Source organism: Chiloscyllium punctatum, chromosome 48 (assembly GCF_047496795.1).
Source record: "Chiloscyllium punctatum isolate Juve2018m chromosome 48, sChiPun1.3, whole genome shotgun sequence".
Lineage (NCBI taxonomy): Eukaryota > Metazoa > Chordata > Chondrichthyes > Orectolobiformes > Hemiscylliidae > Chiloscyllium > Chiloscyllium punctatum.
In genome coordinates, this window is record NC_092786.1 from 39748687 (window position 1) to 39770708 (window position 22022).

At 38.6% G+C, this 22022-nt stretch overlaps 1 protein-coding gene across 1 annotated transcript in view; it reads right to left on the reverse strand.

Annotated features, from left to right (window-relative positions):
• Positions 1-10202: 10202 nt before the first annotated feature.
• The window catches only part of aldh1a2 (aldehyde dehydrogenase 1 family, member A2), a 73375-nt gene continuing 61555 nt past the window's right edge, over positions 10203-22022 (reverse strand). The window contains 5 exon segments of the mRNA XM_072565014.1: positions 10203-14419; positions 14682-14756; positions 19723-19880; positions 20011-20175; positions 21305-21489. Coding sequence (XP_072421115.1) covers positions 14347-14419; positions 14682-14756; positions 19723-19880; positions 20011-20175; positions 21305-21489 — 656 coding nt within the window. The 3' untranslated portion in view covers positions 10203-14346.

Here is a 22022-nt window from a genome sequence, read left to right on the forward strand (position 1 = left end):
CACTTCTTTGGGAAGTTCATTTTCACATGCAAACTGCCCTTTGTTCCCATACGTCTGTTGTGTTGTGAAGGGTACTGTTAGGGAAGTTTTCTTGAGTTATTAAAGTGTACAGCATATACTGTTGGCACTGTGCATTGGGAGTGGAAGTGATGGATGTAGTAGCCAAATAGATTGCTTTGCCAAGGATGGTGTTGAGCTTCTTGAAGGTGTTGGAGCTGCACTCATCCAGGGCAAGTAGAGAGCTTTGGGGTCTGAAAGTCATGAAAGGAGCAATAATTATTGTTCATTAACTCATTTATTCTGATTGGCAAGTTTTACTTTTCAACCTCTTTCTATTCAAAGGTTTGTTTTCAGTGATGTCAAAGGTATTAAGCAACAAAAACCAATCTGCCGAATTATTTCCTATTCCTATGCATTCCTTTTAAAGCTGGTATTTTAAAATTTGGAGCAATGAACCCCAGAAAACGATGATAAATTTTAAAAAATGACCTTAGTGGAGAAAAAAGGGGAACCAAATGAATTTTGACATGCTTAAAGAAGAGAAAAGAATGATCCAGATTATTGGATGTGTATCTTGGCAGTACTAGATTGGATCAGTTCAAACATAAACAGCAGCTGACTCCAAATTACAGTTACAGACTAAATAAATGAATCGCATGCTCTTTGGTGCATCTGTAGCCAGTAAAACCACTTCTCATGCATGAATTTAGCAGAAATGCTTCCTCAAGAAAAATTATCTTGGTGATTTACACTTCAAAGGTGCAATTCAGTCATGACAGAGCTTCCTGTACTCAAAATCTGGCCCATCCCCAGCTCAGTCTGTGAAAGTGCTGTACATGGCGAGTGAATGGAACACATGCAGTTTGAGGCAGGCCTTTCCCATGCTCTCTGCAAGTACCCCTCATTTGATGTGTAGATCTGGGCTGTGTTGTTAATATCCCATCTCATAACATTGGAGATGTCAGTCTTAATAGATTTTTAAAAAAAAATTCAACTATTTCAACAGTGCACAGTCACTGCAAAATATTTTCTAAAATAAACAGTGTATCTTTTGTACCTTTGGTTGTAATTAATGAGGAGTCACTAATCTTCTGGAGGTCAACGTGCTAAATGGTTCCAGGGATACCTTGTAGAATGCATGAAACTTGGAACTGAACCAGAAAAGCTAGAGAAGCATTTTGGTTTATCTTGTTACACCATTCTGGTCATGCCTATGAACTATGAGAGTCTTTGAGGTAATTTTGTTGATTCCAGTTTTATCCCCATTACGTACTTCATGGAATTTACATAAAACTCAATATTTATTTGTGCATGAATGTTCCAATAACTCAAGGAGTTTTATTTTGATAACTGCTTTGTTTTTATGAAGCTTGAAACATACACACAGCTTGATAAATAATTAATGTCGGATGGTACAACGTTGAAAATTGGAATGCTAACATTATAATAATGGTGAGAACAATTTAAAAAACAAATTAACTTAATTTGTTTTAAAAACTCTTTCTACTTTGTTGTCTAGTTTTGTCCTTGGCAGGATTACCTTCAAACTGGAGACTTCCAAGATGTTATTGTGACTGTATCTCAGCAGAGCAATTGTTTTGAAGACAATCAGTTACCCTTTGCACTGGCTTCCCTCTTTTTCATCTTGAATGCTGATGATAATGTCAAACATTTCCGAGTGGAAATTGGATTTTGTGATTGAGGTCACAGCGTGACTATGCTTTGTAAGTTTAGTCATTGATCCGTTGAATAAAAACCTGAAGTCACTTGACAGCTGTCTGAATCCCAAGACTTGGAAATATCTTCCTGAGCTTCTTCACTCCTTTCTCATCCTTTATGACTCATCTGTAACAATTTTCTTTTAAAAAATTACAACATCCTCTTTGACAAAATGTTGGTCCCACACCCTTCTAACATCAATTCCTTTGTGTGTTTCTGTCTGATCACATCTCTGTGATCTGCCTTGGACTGTTCTTGTATGTCAAATGTGCTATATAAATTAACTTGTTGAGGATGCAAAATGAGCTGTTGAAACCCTATTAAAACAGTGAGTATACCATAATTATCTTCACACTGAAAATACATAGAAGAAAATTGGAATCCAAGTTCATAGTTTAGAACTGGAAATTAGCTCACATTAACAGAATCAGATGGAGCTTAATGGAAGTAAAGACAAAGTATTGGGGAAGATATTTAAATATGAGATTGGCAAGGTATCCTGAGTGACAGTGAAGAGAACAGAGCAAAGGCAAGAGATCTATGGATACGTAATATATATATTGAGGCATTTGATAAATACTTTACAGATAATGCAGAATAAAACTCAGAGTCTCGATTAGAGCGGTGCTGGAAAGCACAGCAGGTTAGCCCTCATTCCTGATGAAGGGCTTTTGCTCGAAACATCGATTTTCCTGCTCCTCGGATGCTGCCTGACCTGCTGTGCTTTTCCAGCACCACTCTAATCTAGACTCTTATTTCCAGCATCTGCAGTCCTCACTTTCACCCAGAATAAACCTCAGCAAACTTTATGGAAAATGAAAAGGAAGCAATAAGATAAAAGAATTCCAAGGATAAAGATATTACAAAATAGTATTTCATACATAGGGAAGCATAAAGCACTGTCACAGGGACAGAGAAGTAGGTAGTTAGTCAGCAAAGGCAGTTATAAAATTACAATGAGACAAAAATGAAAGAATCGCCAGAAGATCAGGACATCTCTGCAGGAGTTCCTCAGGGTAGTGTCTTAAGCCCAACCATCTTAGCTGCTTCATTAATGACCTTCCCTCTATCAAGTCAGAAATGTGGATGTTTGCCAATGATTGTGAACCATTCGGGACTCCTCAGATACTGAAGCAGTCCAAATGCAGCAAAACCTAGACAATATCCAGGCTTGGACTGAAAAATGATAAGTAACATTTGTGCCACTTAAATGCCAGGTAATGACTATCTCCAGTATGAAACAGTCCACCCACCACCCTTGACATTGTTTCCCTCCAGCACTGATGCAGAAGCAGCCGTGTGTACTATCCACATGATGCATTGCAGAAATTCATCAAAGATCTTTAGACAGCACCTTCCAAACCAACAACCAATTCCATCTAGAAGGACAAGGGCAGCAGAAACGCTACCATCTGCAATGTCCCCTCCAAGCTACTCACCATCCTGACTTGGAAACAAATTGCTTAGTGCTGGGCTGCCTGCCACTATCATGTAAATTAGCAGGCAGCACAATCTGCCTTATATGACTACAAACAGGCATGAATCAATCGCACATTACCATCTTGGTACCCAATTAAAATCCTCACTGACACATTTCTGTCAGGCTGTCGTAAATGTCGTCCCTGCCTTCTTGAAGGCTTCTTGATCATTCTCCTCAAATGTTCACTGTAACAGCCTTGGCTGGATGCTGACAGGTTCCCTGTGTCAATGAACATTGTTACAGAGGAACTGCAAGTTACTTCCAAAGAGAGTGCAATTAATTTCAATAACTTATTCAACAAGACCAAAATGATACAGGTCTTGTGGGCGCCCCAACCTCTGAGCTAGAGACTCCAACTTCAAGCCCCGTTTCAGGATTTGATGGTCAAGAAAGGTCATTACTTGAACAAACAGGTGGATAATCAACTTGTGAATATACACCAAATGCAGGAGGTAAAACTGGGCAAGATTCCTGGTCAGCCGTGTGATGGAAAGAAAATTGGAGCCTCTATCATCACTATCTGCCACAGCTGCTCATACTCACTAGGGACAGTTTGACTCAGTTGACTGGATGGCAAGTGTGGGTCAGATTGTAAACAACATCGGATTTGATTCCCATTCTTGCCGGAGTGGGTTCACATCCTGCCTCCTTTCCCTATCCGTGCTGGAGAATGTAACATGGTGAGTCAGAGTTGTCTTAGCCAATCACAGCAGTGTTAAGCCAGTCAGTTTAAAGGATACATCAATAATGACACTGTAGCATTAACAAACATCCAACTTAAGGTAACAATCTTCCTAATCACCATCTGTTTTATATTGGTGCTGCTTGTGGTTCCTTGATGCAATATTGGAAAGTCTTCTCATTTAATCAAAACTGGAGCTAGTTCTGACATTTGGGCACTGTCTGTGTGTAGGCCTCAAACCATCAAAGCCCATCAGGTTTATATTTTGATATGCTATATGCATTGGGCATAAACTGATCCTCAGGCCTGCGTGCCCACAATAAAATGAGCTGGTGCCTGAAGCACAGCAACTCTCAGGGTGCCTTTAGCATTATTGCTAATGAATACTTAGAAAGGCATGAGCCAGTAAGGAACAGTCTGCAGATTTGTAAAGGAAACCACAAAATGCATAGATAAGAACAACACGTTGAATGTTGTTTACCATTTTTTGAAGGTATTTGGTAAATTACCATAAAAGAGACTTATTACACAAATTGAATCGAGGCTAATTACTTCAAGAAAGTGTGACTGCATGGATAAAGGGATGGCGAAGGGATACAAAGTGCAGAAGAAAATTAATGTTTTTCAGATTGGTAACATGTGGATAGTGATGTGACTTTGGGAATTAGAAGACGTTTTGTTTTCCATTTGTGAAAATATTCAAACACCACAATAAGAATGATTCTAATGTTTGCTTATTACAGTAAATAAAGGGAGAAGGCATATAACAAGGCAGAATATAAAGACTGCAGAAAGACCAGAGCTGCTAGGTGGAATATGTCATAGGTGGAGGATGTAGTTTAATGAGAAAGAAAGTGATCCTGTGTATTTTAGAAAAAAAATTAGTGAAAGGCTAAGTATTTGAAACCTTAAGCCTTGTCAAAGCGTGAGGCATATAGGTCCAGCAGTGTAAAAGCGCAAACCTTTCAGAGGACATCTGAACAAAATGAATTCCAAAAGGCAAATAGGATATTGGTATGTGAATTTCAAAGCAATAAGGTGAAGTTGAATCTGTGCAAGCTGTTGGTTTGCATACAGTTAAGGTGCTGTGTACAACCTGACTACCCGACAACAGGAAAAACTTGGATAGGTTGTAACGAAGATTCACAGGAATGAAGGCAGAGCTATAATTTTGGAAAGAAATCTGAAGCCATGGCCTTTGCACAGTTGTGGACAAAATGTCTGGCAGATAATTTCAAAATAATGAAAGGTTATGAGATGTTAACTAACAAAGGAATGTCCACAAGTCAACAAATTGTAACAAAGTGGGGCTAGTCAGCCTAGAATACATATTTAAATATTAGGAGTGAGTTGTGAATTCATAACCTTTTGACTCAGAAACAACAACACTGCAATATGGACATTATTTAAATAAAAAGAAATTTTGAAATATACTTAAATAATGTAAAGAATTACATTTTTAAAATAAAGTGCATTGTAAGTTTAATAGGAACAAAAGTTTTTATGTATCATTTTTACAGTTTTATTGTTTTGTTGTCAACTTTCTCCCTTCCATTTCTTAAGGAAATTGACACTTGACAATGATATAGTTCCTCCTAGCACCCCTTATTCTGTTGTGATCTTTCACAGTTACTAAACATAGGATTTATAACTGCAACAGGAATCTCAATCAAACTCAACTCTGTGCCTATATTTCTTAAATTGTACAATCTATAATAATTACTGGCCTAGATTTCCACTGGTCTCGAAGCAGCTGTAGAGGGGTAGAGACTGTTACACATCTCCTTCTGGAATGTGCCCTTGCAAAGGAAGTGTGGAGAAACATACAGTGGTTTTTTGACGAGGTTCGTCCTGAGCAGCTCCAAGATGCAGGACACAGTGCTGTATGGTCTGTTCCCTGGGGCACACATCGAGACAAACATCAACTGCACCTGGAGGGGCATCAACTCGGTGAAAGACACTCTTTGGTCTACCCAAAACTTATTGGCCTTTCAGAGCCAAGAGTGGACCTTGACCGAGCGTTGCAGACTGGTACATTCCAAGGTCCAGGACTACATGCTGAAGGATGCACTAAAGTTTGGGGCAGCTGCCACTAAGGTGCAGTGGGGAAGTCTGAGGTCTTTTTGCCAAAGTTAAATGGTGGTCCGTTCCCCTCAAATATATGTAAATATAATCTTGAACAAGTAAGTCATGTCTTTGGTTTGTTTGTTGGATAGAGTCAAACTCCAGTGTTTGTTTGTTTCCTCATATGCTACTGTACAGAATTGAACTGCTTTAGTGAATACGTATGCATAAAAAGATATTTTTTATGAATAAAGTATATTTTTGAAATTTCAAAAATGGAAATCCGCGACAATTTTTCACTTCCTAACCCAACAACACAAACATTGATCACAATAATCTTAATATAATCTCAACTGATATCAGTTAACATAGTGCACGAATTAATTTTGAACATCTCTGGTTCTGAACAACTCAGGATTTCACTGGATAAACTCATTGGGCCCGGTGGAACACTTGTCCATCTATTTTTCCTGGCTTTCTCCTTTCTAGACAATAGGCCATTTCTGTTTTATCCTTCCCATTGCTATATCCTTATATTTTGCCCTTCAGTGTTATATTTCCTTGATCCACCAGAAGATACAATGATGCATGGCTGATGGATATGGTTGGGAATCTAAAAGGATCAATGGAAAGGAGACAGAATATGATTATGGATCATGGAAAGATAGAGATTGGATTTGGCACCAGGGAAGATGATTGTTTCTGAGTCTGAGAGATAAAGTAATGTTTGTCTATGAGGGAGATAAGCTGATAAGATCTTGGATGAAGAGGAAGTGAATATGAAGATTTGAACAGATTAAGTAAATGAGTCTTTATATCTAAAGTGAAGAATAAAACTGTGGTTTAGTATGACGATGTACTGAGTCAATGGATAACCCAAGGAAGAGGTCCATGCTTCCATTTTTTACTGTGCCTAAACACCTGAGTGAACTAGGTTAGTATACACTCTGATGTGGAGCCATATTTGCACATATGATAATGCTGCCATTGTTTACTCAATTCCTGAATAATTGGCATTTAATCAGTACATGCACTGCTTGGGTTGCAAACTGGTTCTGTTCTACAGTCCACTCGCAAGTGGATTCGTAAGGAAGTTAAAGCACAACCCAGGACAATATGAAGGAGTATTCAAAAGGAAATGCTTGCGTTAAAATTACATCCCTGTATGAAACAGCATTTGTAAGTAAGAGTGTACGTAAGTAGGATGTTCATAAATCGGGATCCTCCTGCACTACCACAGAGGCGGGGATGTCAATAGATAAAGAGAAGATAGATAAGCATATAAATAAATAAAGGGACCAAAACCGCTCACAGTATTCCAGATGTGGTCTCAACAAAACCTTTTCTTTATTCATGGGACAAGGGCATTACTGACTAGGCCAGCATTTATCCATCTCTAATTGCCCAGAAGGCAGTTAAAAGTCAACTACATTGCTGTGGGTCTGGAGTCACATGTAGGTCAGACCAGGTAAGCATGGCAGTTTCCTTCCCTAAAGGACGCTTGTGAAACAGATGGGGTTTCCCCCAGCAACCCACAATGGATTCATGGTCATCATAAGATTCCTAATTCCAGATTTTTACTGAATTCAAATGCAGTATCTGCCATGGGAGGATTTAAACTCATGTCCCCAGAACATCATCTGGGTCTCTGGACTAACAGTCCAGCGATAGTACCACAAAGCCATAATCTCCCCACCTTGTACAGTTGCAGTCTGACATCCCCACCCTTCTACTCCAACCCCCTCAAAACTAGAGCCAACATTCCATTGGCCTTTGGATTACCTGCTGCACCTTTGTGCTGGCTTCCTGTGCTTTGTTTACAAGTACTTTTTTTACAAGTTTACAAGACTTGTTTACAATTGTTTTCGTGTTGCAGTTTTCTGCAGTTTTTTTTCCCATTGAAATAATATCATGTTCTTTTGTTCTCCCTTCCGAAATGAATAACTTCACATTTTCCCACATTATGTTCCATTTGCCAACATTTTGCCCACTTCCTTAACCTATAAATGTTTCTCTGTACACTGTTTGTATCCCTCTTGCAACCTGTCTTTCAATCTATTTTTGTGTCATCTGCAAATTTGCATTCACTTCCTTCCTCCAAGTCATTAATATATATTTGCGAACAGTTTGAAAAGGTTATATTAGCTCATCCAAAGCTAATCTGATTGTTCAATTTTGAATATCTACAATTGAGCAATGTTTAACGCTCATTTTCAGAACAGAATATAAAACTGGGCAGAAGAGCAGATACATATTGTGATAAATACAAGTGTGTTGGACAGTGCACACAAATCAGTTAAGAAATAAACTTGCCATAAAAATCATTTAAATCAACACTAGACCAGTTTAGCTTGGCTCCTTTAGTCTTCGGGTTTGCTTTTGTGGAAAATGTGTACATTTATCATAGGTTCCTATTACTCCCCTGAGTCTTCAAGACCAAATTAGGTCTTATAAAGACTTCTTTTTAACTGAGAAACCTTGACTTAAATTGTAGACAGCAGCAGGGCAGAGGAAGAAAATGAGGAAATAGGAGTTAGACAATGCTAATTTAAAGCATAATTGATGGAAGTTATCAGTTTTTAGATTCTGGGGAAGAATGAGCTTGCTAAGACACTTGTTGAGAGGCACTTGTTGAGAGGAATATGAAACAAATGTTTATAAAATTAGGTTAGTCAAAACTAATCTCACTAGCATAAATTGCTGTTTACTACTATCTATAATAATTAAGATCAAAGAATAATTTAGAAGTACCATATCAGATGTACCATAAGTCACCAGACTTGAAACATTAACTCTGTTTGTCTTCACAGATGCTGCCAGACCTGTTGAATTTCTCCAGCATTTTCTGTGTTTGTTTCAGATTTCCAGCATCCGCAATGTTCTGCTTTTTTATTTTATCAAAGTCATGCTTGATGTTTTACAAAACGTGACAATGCAAAATTATATTTATGATCTACAATCTCATTATAATGATTTATTGGCTTGAAGTTAAATGTGAGCATTCTTGATACATTTTGTAAACATTGTTAATTGGCAGCAGCATGAATACACTTTGATGGACTTGCCTCAATCTACCCTAGTGTGTTGTGTTTATGGTTTCTCCTCAAGCTAAAGAAACTTTCTTTTCCCCTTTTTTTTCTGTCCATATGGTTGTACTGTTATCTCTAGTTCTGTTCCCAAAATCTGTGCAGTCCACTTTTATGCGACTGTCCCAGCCTCTCGAACGGCGGGCTTTCTTTATCCATTTCCCAGCACTTGGATTTTTGGCAATGGGTTGCCTCAAAGAGTGGAGCTGGGGACACTACTTTCTTCAATTTGTAAGTTCCTGGAGTTCAGAAGTTCGAAAGAAAACACTCAAGATGACATGAAACCAAACAGTGAAGCAGTACAGAAACTACAGAATAAGTTGGACAAATGTGTAAGAAGGCAGAACAATTCAATTAAACTGAGACAAATGTTGCACATAGGAAGAAAAAATAGGTGACACAGATACCCCATGACAGTGTGAAATGATTAAAGATGAAGCTGGGAAACTTACAAGTCCAACCAATTTAGAGCTTTAGTCATTGAAATCAATGAAAATGATTAACTACATAGATAGAACAATTAACTACAACTCAGGTGAAAGGAATCAAACTTTACAATGTACTGATTTGATTCCTCTTTGAATACTGTATCCAATTTTGATCACTTAGAGACAGGAGAGATGTTTAAATGCTGAAGACAGATTAAAAAGGCATGAGATGTTCCTCACTTTTTGACATTGAGTTAAAGAGAGAGATTGGAATAACCTGAAGTTTTCATCCAAACATAGGTGGTGTTGGAGAGATATCCTTATAGAGGTCTTCTGTCTTAAAGAAGTAGGAAAAGTAACCTCTGATATTACACTAGATTTTGATAGGAGTTACAGGCCCAAACTAACAAAAGGCAATTTTAGAGCTAATGTTGAGAAATTCTTCACACAGAATCAATGTGTGGAATAATTTTCCACTCCGTTTAGTGGAGGTTAAAATTTTGAAAGCGTTGAAAAATGAATGAGTGCTGCAGTGGGAGCTTTAGCATCTCTCTGGCAGAAGGAGTCAAAGGGACTGAATGAAGGGGATAGGCAAACCTTTGTATAACTAACTGCACACATATATGTAGATTGTCATTGCTGTGTAGAGTGTCATTGCTGTGATGTCACCACATCTGCTACACGTTCAGATGGATGTGTTCAACTGCTTCACGCCTCACTAAAAAATAATAATGACTTTTCACAGACTTTGTAACATAGTCAAACATTTATTAGCTGTCAAATGAATTGCCAAGATGTTCAGTTGTCTTTCTGGATATATTCTTATAACCAAATATTTATGCAGGTTTGTCAACATTGACATTATTTGTACCTTTAGTACGATAGAAGTTAAAATATTGAACAATTAGTGGAATTTTATATATTAGAACAAAAACTCTTAATAATAGTGAGTTGGATGGATCCAATGTGGTAATTTTATTATAAACTGCCTGTGGGGTCTTCACGATTGGCAGGTTTTTCAGGTCTAAATACTGAGAGGCATGTATTCAGGTACAGTTGCCAGAACAAAGTGTAGTCATTCCATTTTTGTCTGATTTTAGTCTATGTGTCAGAGAGGGAAGATGAATTGGGCTCCAAGTATAAAGTCCTGTTTCAGACAGGTAAATAGGGAAACATAAGATGCCTGTCACTGATTTTGGGAGTCCTGTATTCCTGTTGTATGCAGTGTCTGGAGAATGAAAACTAGTTTTTGACCAGGTGCCAGGAAATAGATTCCTAGGCAGGGACTTTGTGTATACACAATCTAGTCACAACCAACACAACACGGCTGACACTCTGTTCTAAAACATCAGCAGATTTTTAGTGAAATTGTTTCACATAATTCTTAGACTCCAATATCAAATGTGTCTTCTTTCTTTAATGAAAAACAGTATAGAAAATATCTTTATATCTTCATAGTACATAATTGTATATACATGATTTCAAAACTGCAGTACAGTTAACAGAAGAAATTTGCAGTCAGTGTATAAAAATGCAAGGATTTATACATTATTGCTTTTTGTGACATCAACCATAGGTGACCTAAATCATAGAAATGGAAAAACAAAACAGGAATAGTGATAATTTATCAAATTAATGCTCAGTTTCCATATGTGTTGATTGAGAAGTATGAAATATAATAAAAGGATTCGTTTTTATCATGGTAATTATATTGTAACAACAAAATATTTTAAACATACATAAGCCTTGAAATGACTGTTTGTGATATTAACGGTTGAATGCTTAATGCTTAAGGAATTCCTCTACGTACTAGTTTAATAGAAATGTTAACTTTTTATTTTAAATTGATTAAAGCCTATGTTAAAATATTGGACAAAGCTATATCCTTTTACTTTTGTTAATTATTAGTCTGCTAATATCACCAAAAGCAATTTCTAGACTAACCACTCAAGAGTTGAAATAAGTTCCTAATTACTTTGGTATCCTCTCACTTCATACGATACATTCTTTGTTATTATTGCCAACCAGTTACCTCATTTTCAGACCTTTTGACTGATTAAAGAGATTTTGTTTCTCTGCTATGAGCTGCAGATTGCCTCTTGCTATGCCTTTATTTTTGTTGTTCAGAATCATAATGATTAAAAGGGTGATAATACTTGTGTTGAAATCACTAAATAGCAGACAAAAATTCCAAATGATTCATTGATGTCTAATGTCTGATACAACATCAAGTGATTCGTGTTACACTGCAACATTGCCTAGGTATTGAGCTGCTCAATATTACTAAGGCCCAAGAGTTATTCCATATATTGATAACACTCAACAGTTAATGGTGTAACATGTAACAATGTCCCAGACAACACAGAAAGAGGACATGGCACATATATAAGGGCATTGTCTTTATCAAATCTACCTTCCCTTAGCAAGAGAGATAACAAGGATATCCTCTGTATTCAGAGAAGAGCACTGTTTATAGCCAAATGAAGTGAGGAGGTTATTCATTGTAACTTACCAAGCTGCCATTATGGAAATAAGTGAGAACAAAGATTTGCCAAAGAAATTGCCTAATATTAGTGCCCCATGTAATTTGGGTCTAGTTTTGAACTGGGCTGCTTTCTGTATTAGACATAAACAAATGCAGTTCTAGTTGGTATTCCAGGAGACGTTTTACAATGCTCAAAAAACATTTTAAACTTGAAGTAACAACAGTGAAAGCCCTTTCGTGTTTAATTCTTACGCCAATACACATAATGACTGGAGAAAGTCATCTTCATTGGATAGCATAAATGTGATAACCAAAATTGCTGGAGAAACTCAGCAGGTCTGCCAGCATCTTTGGTATGAGAAGCAGAGCTAACACTTTGAGTTCAATGACTTCTTCACAGCATGGAAATGCTAGCTCTGTTCTACCCTCTCCATACAGTTTCTTCCTCCAGCACTTTCTGATTTATTACTGGTTGTTTTAAGTTGCTTTTAACCTGGTGTTGCTTAAAACAGCTGGCATCTGCTGGAAGAATACAATAAAAGGTTGGGGGAGGAGGAGAGAGCTGCACAATCTAACATTGCTCTCTGACAACCAGTACAGAACTGGATCCTGGTCCTGAATTTCCTGGGGCTGTTTGAGGCAGCGAGTAGGTATTGTGGGAGGTTAGAATTTTTATCCACTTACTCTTACTGTTCCTGAACCCACTATAAATGCTTTGCCCAGCTTCCTGTGTATATTTTGAATGGGTGCTGCCCACACTGTTTCTGGCTCACACCAGGGTGCCCCAAGTGGCTGGGCAGAGCAGAAGAAAAATTGTCCTGCAGCACTGAGCTGAAAAATTGAAATGAAAACATATTTTAACATTGAAATATTATAAAGACACCTGAACTGCTAAAGTTCTCCTATTAAGAAAAAAAAACATGAACAGGAATTCCTTTTGCTGGATCAGGGAAGGCTGAGGGATGACCAGATAGAGAGCTTTCAGTTATGAGATGGGAACACTATCAGCACCATAAGAATAAAGTTGTGAATAAATCCAATCCAGGAGTCACTGGTTCACTCAGGCAGTGCTGGGAGTGTGAAACTGGCTACCACAGGGAGCAGCTTGTGTTGATATATATTGTGTCGGGTATATGTTTAAGGGGAGCTGAACACATGAGAGAAAAAGGAGGAGATGTGGATGAAGTTGAGGGAAGAAGGGCAGGAGGAGTCTCATGTGAAGTATAAACACTGCTGTGGCTCTTGGACTGAAGGGCTGGTTCAATCCTCGAAATACTAGATGTTATGTAAATCGTGATTACCAATATAGGTAATCTACCTACCAGTTCTGCCAAACCCTCACTTTCAAACCTCATATTGGACTCATGGGGGGTGCACAGGCATTCCCAAGGTCATAATTAAAGAGAATTCCTTCAGACGATGGATATGGACCCCCCCACAAACTCGGGGATTCCTGTGCTGCCCTTCCCAAGTGAGACTGACTCTGGGAAATCCGAGGCTTCCCTTGTCCTTAGAGGTAAATGGTGACAGCAGCAGATTAAAATTGTTCCAGTGCAAATTTATATCTTAAACGTTGAATTCTTGCAGCTAATGGCAGACTGTCAGTTCTCTGCTGGCTATGAGAATCAACCAGTTAACGAGTTTTGAGAAGATTTGTAGCTCAAGTTGAGGTCCTGGATGTAAGTTTGTTCGCTGACCTTCCAGCTCAGCTAGCAAACTTATATCCAGAATCAACTAGTGTACAGCCCAGATACCTACACATTTATATTTGGGTAACCCATAGAGCCACCTCACCATATCTCAACCCCCGCCTCCCACCCCCACCCTTCCCCAAGCATCAGAAAAATGAGAACACACTTGATTTTATGATTCGCTTGCATAATTGTACCTTTTTTGTCTAAGAGAGTGTGTGGGCCTAAACTGATGTTTACACTGCGTCACTGAAAGGATGTGAACATTAGGCTGACCTCACCCTTCAATTTATTCCCCTCCTTCATGTATCTGAGCCAGCTCACAGCACACGCTGATTTTTAACCGGGGTCTTTAGCTTCTATGGCAGTTTTCAAAGTGTTAATAGAGGCAGAACAAGGCTATCAGTTCCAGTGACACTAGAAATGTTCCCAGTCTATTAAATCTCCATAGTGGACAGATTCCATAAGGCTTGAAATGATTTTGAGGGGAAATGTGTAATGAATGCACTCGGGGAATCTGCTGAGATTATTGTATTTTCCTCAAATACACAGTATTTGTGTTACATATACATTCACTAGTATAGTTTTTGTTACTTTTGATAAGATAAAGCTTCAACCGTATACTGCACAACCCACCATTGTGCACGTTTGTCCTGCTGACCACAGAATGGATTCACTGGGTCCATGTACAAAACATCAGCCCCAACAACCTTAAGAATTCTTCTGTTGAATTCTGACTGTTACAGTTTTGATTTCTGTATATTCCTTTAGCCCATACTCTCCCCTAGAGAGAGAGAGAGAAAGAGAACGAAAGAGATAAATAGCACGTTCACATTGTATGGTTGACTAAAATTATACTTTGACACTGAAATCAGAAAACGGGTTTTTAAAAAACACTTTGCAAATGTGAGGAATTCTGTTTTCTTCTTCCCCGGTGTTTAATTTTTTGAAGTTTAACAGAAGATGTGTTTGTGGAAATAAAACAGCACTCTTGAGTTTGGTGAGATACACAGTGTTCTGAAACCCAACTCTATAAAACTACTTACATTTCTCTTCCATTGCCAGACATTTTAAATCCTCCAAAGGGACTTTGGACATTTAAGGCATTGTAGCAATTAATCCTGCAATAAAAGAAGAATGAATTTAATTTGAATTAAATTACTGTTTAAAGAAATCCACTCAATTCTAAAGTCTGCGAGACGAGTGAAGAAAAACAAGCATAAGGGATGATTTTTAACTGTATTCACAAGAGGGTTTAGGGTTTGATGTGCAACATATGACAATGAATTGTGACAGATGAACAAAATTCATCAGATTGGAAAAGAGGCAACACAACCTTAAAAGATCAGACAGAATTGAAATCATTCAGAATGGATAAAAACTCAAAGCTTCAACTATGTCATATTCCACTCTTCCTCCACTATCTTAATGAAAAGTTGTCCTGTTTCAGTAATTACCTTTGTGCAAATGATTCAGCTCTTGGAGTAATTGCTGCTGCTTGAAATTCCTTGGTACAAAGCCAGGATTTTTAAAATACAAGTCAATTTGGAGCATACTTTTAGCAAGTTTGAGGGCTGATGTTATCAGCCCCACTAAATATGCCTCCAGAATTTCATGTACATAAAATGCATGCATATACGCTAAGACCTGTCAGAAGTGTGGCCAATTTTTTTAAGGAAATGCCTTTTGTAAGTTTCTCTTTGTAATGTGAATACACCAAGTGCATCAAAATCCATTGTCATATCACATGAACACATTGAAACCACAATCAAACTGATACCCAGTTCTGATCCAAATACAACAAATGCACCAATGAACAATACATGACCCCATTTGAAAAAGAGGCACAAATGTATGTTGGAGAGAGCAAATGTGAGTTGTTTTTTAAATGAGTGATTTTTAAAACTGTCAGTCTCCTAATTGATTAGAATGTTCTTTGCCTCCGCGGGTGTGAGTGAGGCAATCTGTCTCTCTGTGAATGTTAAAACACTTGCTTGTACAATTAATTGCAGTCCTGGCATTAAGTTTTGAACTCCAAGGAGGTTCAAATTGACTATGACTTTTAACACTTCATCTCAAACAGGCATGGTGCACATCAACAACTAGTTATATTTATATAGTGCCTTTAACCAAAATGCTTCATAGGAGCATTATAAAATAAAACAACACCAGGCTAGCTAAAGAGACATCAGATCAAATGTCCATAGGCTTGATTAAAGAGGTAGATTTTAAGGAATATTTTAAGGGAGAAATATTTTAAAGGAGAAAAGGTGTAGGAAGGGATTTCCAGAGCTTGAGGCATGTGCAACAGAAGGGCATGGCGACTAATGGTAGAGTAATAAATATTAGGAAGAGGCCAGAAATTAGATGAGCACAGATAGCATGGAGGTTTCAGATGAAAAGTCACTGAACTCTGCTTTCCCTCCATAGATGTTGCCAGATCTGCTGAGTTTCTCCAGTAATTTCTGTTCACTGAGGGTGGCAAGAGCACAACATGTACTCTGAATAGGTGGCTTCAGTGTCCATCATCAACAGTAGCGCAGTCTTTGAGGAGAATAACTCCCATCTTCACACTGAGAATACCCTCTATTGTGTTGTGTGGCAATATCACCATGCTAAATTTGAACGGATCTAGACTGAGCATCCATGAGGCACAATGACTGTCATCAACAGCAGAATTCGCAGTGACGAGGAGAAAGCGAGGACAGCAGATTCTGGAGATCAGAGTCAAAAGGTGTGGTACCAGAAAAGCACAGCAAGTCAGGTAGTGTCCGAGGAACATGAGAATTGATGTCAATTCTCCTGCTCCTTGAATGCTACCTGATCTGCTGTTCTTTTCCAGTGTCACACCTTTCGAGCAGAATTTGCAACCACATGGCCTGTCACATTGCCCATCTACAACTACCATCATACCAGGGGATCAACTTTGCTTCAATGGAGTGCATGCCAGGAGCAGCACCAGGCATACCTAAAAATGAGAAGTCAATCTTGCGTAGCTACAAAATAGGACTGATTGCATGCCAAATGGCAGAAAGTGCAAGTATTAGACAGGACTAAACAATTCCACAATATCATATCTAAGCCTTGTATTCAATTGTGACTGGTGGTGGTCAATTAAACATCTCAGTGGAGCAGCAGGCTTCAGAAATATCCCTGTCCTCAATGATGGGGGAGCCTAACACAGTTAATCTCTACGTCCATTGCAAAGAAGATGTGGAAGATCACAGGCTCTGCCCAACATTATGGTCGCCTTTTGTTGATGGAGGGAACTCAAAAGAGGGAACCTTGATTGACTTGCCCTCCTCATTTGAGAGACACTGACGTCAATTGTAATTCCTTATCAATGACCTGGCTGTGAAAAAGGGACTCTGCAGATTGGAGTTCAGCATGACACAAAATATTGCAATTAGTTACCAGTTAGCATCTTCTGTCCTACACGTATTTCATTTCACTAGACAAGGCCCAAAATACACTAAAGCCGTCGTATTTCACCAGAAGTAAAACTTGAAAAAGCATAAATAAACCTGATTGTACAAAAGAAACCTCCATTGAGTGCTCCAACTCATGACAGAGCATTTTTATTTATAATATTCCACATCTAGAAATTGCTGATCCTGAATAAAACGAAAGATAGAATTCATGTTCAACATTGCTCAGGAATGAGTGTTTGAGTTTTGATATGTTTTGTTTAAATAAATATTCTTTCCTTCCAAAACGTTGACTGTAATAACGGAATGAGCTCACTAAAACAGTCACTGGTAAGCAGGCTGGAAACCATCTGAGGCAAGAGGCTGTGCAATGCTTTGTGCCAGCAACAGACTGGAGTCTGAGAGGGACTGGCAAGCTGCAAAAGCAGTGAGTGATGTAGCAACACATCAACCGAATTGGACAGCTTGAATCCATTGTTCAGCATCCATTCCCTGTACTTACTTTCAGTAGATAACTGGATATATTTCTGGAATAAACTATGTCATAGGAAGCTAGTAACAGACGTCAGAAGGACATGGACAGACTGTGGAAATGGGCAGGCACAAGGCAGATTTACTGCAGAAGAGTGTGAAGTGATGCATCTTGGAAAGTAGAATGAGTAGATCCAACATAAACTAAAAGGGACAATTTTAAAGAGCATGCAGGAAGAGAGAGTCTGGAAACTTCACATTATCGTATCTTTGAGGAGTTGTCAGAAAAGCTGCTTAATAACAAAATCAATCAGGATTCTTGCCTTTATAAATAGAGTTAAACATCACACAACACCAGATTATATTCCCACAGATTTATTTGGAATTTATAGAATTCTATGGGGTGAATTGCATTTGCAGATACATTCTAAGTTGTTCAGAAAAGCACATAATCTATAAGCAGTCAGTCCACGTGACATTATAAATTCCTACTTTGGAAACTGAACCAGTCTGACTCACGGTTGGAATACAGATAGACTCTAACCTCACAACTTTAAAGCATTGTCTCTGCTGAGATGTCACTTTCTTTTATAAAACCATGGGTTATCTCAGGAATATAACTGAAAGAAGTTCTGGGATGTACATATTAATGAATCAAAAGCTGTGACCCATTCTAAGTGATTAAAGACTTAACAGCAATCTAGGTTTGTTCAAAACATCGCATCAGTTGATCTTTTACTATAAACTCTGTGCCCTATGATCCAGCCCCACTAGCTGCCCGATGAGTGAGCAGCACTCCGAAAGCTTGTACAGGTAGACAATCCTTTATCCAAAATCCTCAGGACCAGCTGTCTTTCAGATTAATCGACATTTTCATAGTAACATTTTTAAAAATTACCAAACAGCAGACCCACCTGTGATTACTACACGCACTGAGACAGAATTGATGCCTGCCAGTGCTGGGCCACACCACTGAGTGACATGGGTGGAGTGGGTGTGGTGTCGCATTAACTGTTTGCACGCCAAACCACCTTATTAATGAGATAAAATCTGCAGGAAAAATACTTTGGATTTTGGAGCTTTTCGGATTTTGGAATTTCAGATAAAGGATTGTCTATCTGTACTTCCAAATAAATCTGTGGGACTATAACCTGATGCTGTGTGAGTTTTAACTTTGTGACACCAGTGCAACACTGGCACCTCCACATTATTTATAAATAGAGGCACTGAGTAAAGAAACAAGGAGGTTATGATAAAGCTTTAGAAATCAGCCTCAATTAGAGACTTGTCTCTACTTCTGGGCATTATGTTTTATTATTAGAATGGTAGAAGGCCATCAGTTATATTGGGAGATGGGAGAAACTTGGATTGTTCTCCTTTGAGTCCATATAGTTAAGGGGAGATTTAATGGGGGTGTTGAAAATTATAAAGGGTTTAGATGGAGTAGATGGGGACAGTTTGGTAACCTGAAGACCCAAAATTGAGATAATTTGTGAAAATCTGGAAGGGAATTAGAAGATTTTTATGCATCAAGTTTTTATGATTTATAGCGCATTGCCTGAAAAAGAGTGGTAGATGCAGATTCAATAGTAACTGACAAAAAGGTGCTTTGATATGCTGTTGAAGAGCCAATGTTTGTAGGACTTTGGGAAAGGAGCAGAACCATTGGACTAATTGGATGGATCTTTGAAAGAGTTAGAACAGGCATGATGGGCTGAATGGCCTGTCTCTCTATTGTGCAAAGTAGCTAGTGTACATTGGTAATGGTACCTTTGTAGATGTGGACTTGTTTCATTGTTGTTGTCTATTGAAGTTTGTAATAAGGTCAAAACAGACTCTATGACTCTGTATGACTATATGTGAAAATGTTGATCTGTCACATTTTGTAAGATTCTACTCCCAATGTAGAACTATTGCTTAATACGAGTTGCTTGACAGTCCATGCTCCTGTGACAGTGGTTCTAATCCATGAGCATAGTATTGCAAACTTTACCCACTTTCATCTGATTTGGTCAGTTCAGTGTCTGACACCACCCACCTTATACAGCCTCTAAATTAAATTACTAAGAAATCTGTCTTTGTGGTTTTCTTCTGGTCTGATCTTTGATCAATGATCTTTTTCCTTGAAAAATAATTCAGAAATGTGATGGAGTTCAGGAGAGAGTTGTCTCACATTGTGGTTCCTTACCAGACTGTCCCAGCCTGCATCGCAGCAGAAACCGTTAATGCTTTATCGATGTCCTTGGTGAAGACTGCAGCTACCAGACCAAACTGAGACTTATTAGCCCTTTCCACAACCTCTTCCATAGTTTTAAACTTGATGATTGGTTGAACTGGGCCAAAAATCTGAAACAAATAAATGAAGATACTCAGAATCAAAATACAAGTTAACAGTAAAATAGCATTTCCAAGTCTATTGTTGAATGATATAATCCATAAACTTGGTACTGGAAATAATTAGAATCGAGTCAAGTACCTCTTCTTTCGCTATCCGCATGTCATCTGTGACATTTGAAAATACAGTAGGTTCAATGAAGAATCCTTTCTTCCCCAATGCTTTGCCACCACATTCAAGCTTTGCTCCTTCAGCGATACCACTTAGTACAAGTTCAAGGACTTTATCACATTGCAGTTTGTCAATCTGAAGATAAACAAAATCCATTATGAGCCCAGTTGGTCGCTGTGTACCACAGCAAATGCAATTTTATAATCTGTATAGTTAAAAAAAAAGTTACATCGTAGTAAGCTTATATCATACTGTAAAATATCCAATTGTATAATACACTGAATAGTCACCAGATTAAAAACCTGAACCTCATGGTGGGTGGACTGTAGTGGTTCAAGAAGGCAGCCCACTACCACCATCACTATCATGACCACCACCATCATCATCACCATCACCATCAACACCACCACCACCACGATCACCACCACCACCACGATCACCACCACCACCACGATCACCACCACCACCACATCCATCACCACCACCACATCCATCACCACCACCACATCCATCATCACCACCATCACCACGATCACGACCACTACCGTTACATCCATCACCACCACCACCACAACCTCAAGAGGAAATGGGGTTGGGCAACAAATGCTGGCTTTGTCAGCTAAGTTCGCATCCCATGAAATAGCTTTTTAAAGACAGTACAGTATAACCCCAGCCTTATAATTCATCAAAAAAAGCTAGTCTTATACCCAACAATGAGCAAACTTCCATCATAATAAACTCAACTTGATACCAGAACATAAGAAACTGTACAATGTAAGGCCAAATCTACAGTCACTCTCCCTCTAGAATTAGATTAGATTAGATTACTTACAGTGTGGAAACAGGCCCTTCAGCCCAACAAGTCCACACCGACCCGCCGAAGCGCAACCCATCCATAGCCCTATATTTACCCCTTACCTAACACTACGGGCAATTTAGCATGGCCAATTCACCTAACCTGCACATCTTTGGACTGTGGGAGGAAATCGGAGCACCCGGAGGAAACCCACGCAGACACGGGGAGAATGTGCAAACTCCACACAGAATTAGATAGTAATACTAGTACAGTTTACTAAAATTAATCTGAACTGTATCTTTCAGTGGCTTATTATGTTTGTTTTAGTGTTTCTTGATTGACTCCGATGCACAGGGCTATGTCAAAAGTTTCTAAGAAACTAAAGTGTGTATTCAAAATTATCAATAATAAAAGTGAACAAATGTTGACATAACCATTTTTTGTTTGTTTTGCTTAAGAAAGTCTTACTTGTGGGCCCTGCTCAGTGGCAGGATCAAAAGGGTTTCCTACTGTTCTCCTCTGTGCACGTTCTGTACTCTTTCTGACAAACTCATCATAGATTGGCTCCTCTACATAGATCCGTGATCCTGCTGTGCAGCACTGGCCTTGGTTGAAGAACACTCCCTGATGAGCCTGTTCCACAGCATAATCCACTGCAAGCATAAGCCGACAACATGGCACATGAGGGATTAGTTATTACCTTTTCTGTGTTAGGAAGTCCCAGTATCATCTTAGACAATATATTTCTAAGTGTCATACATTTCCCCCCAAATATTTACAGAAAATGAGGAACCACAGATTTCTTATCTAAATATTATAAGAAGTTGAGAAAAGTGACATGCTTAAACACAGTGGAGTGTTTTATATACAGCACTAACAGCTGTAGCTCAGCAGTTATGTAGGTCGGTGTCAAAGTACTACTACCCATAATATAATCTTCAAAAGGAACATCTCCAGAGCCAAATCAGACTCAAATGATTTTTGAGAAGAGATAATGAAATTCTTTCCTTACAAATTCTTTACCTCAAGGGTATCTGAGTAAAACGAACTATTCCTCTTATATCAGACTCTTCAGCAGACATCACCTTCCAACATGGAAGGTAACAGGCAATGGTTTGAGTTGGCAATGGTGGAGGATGTCACTGGTCACTGTGTCATTTGCAATCGCTTGCTGTTTAAGCAAGTA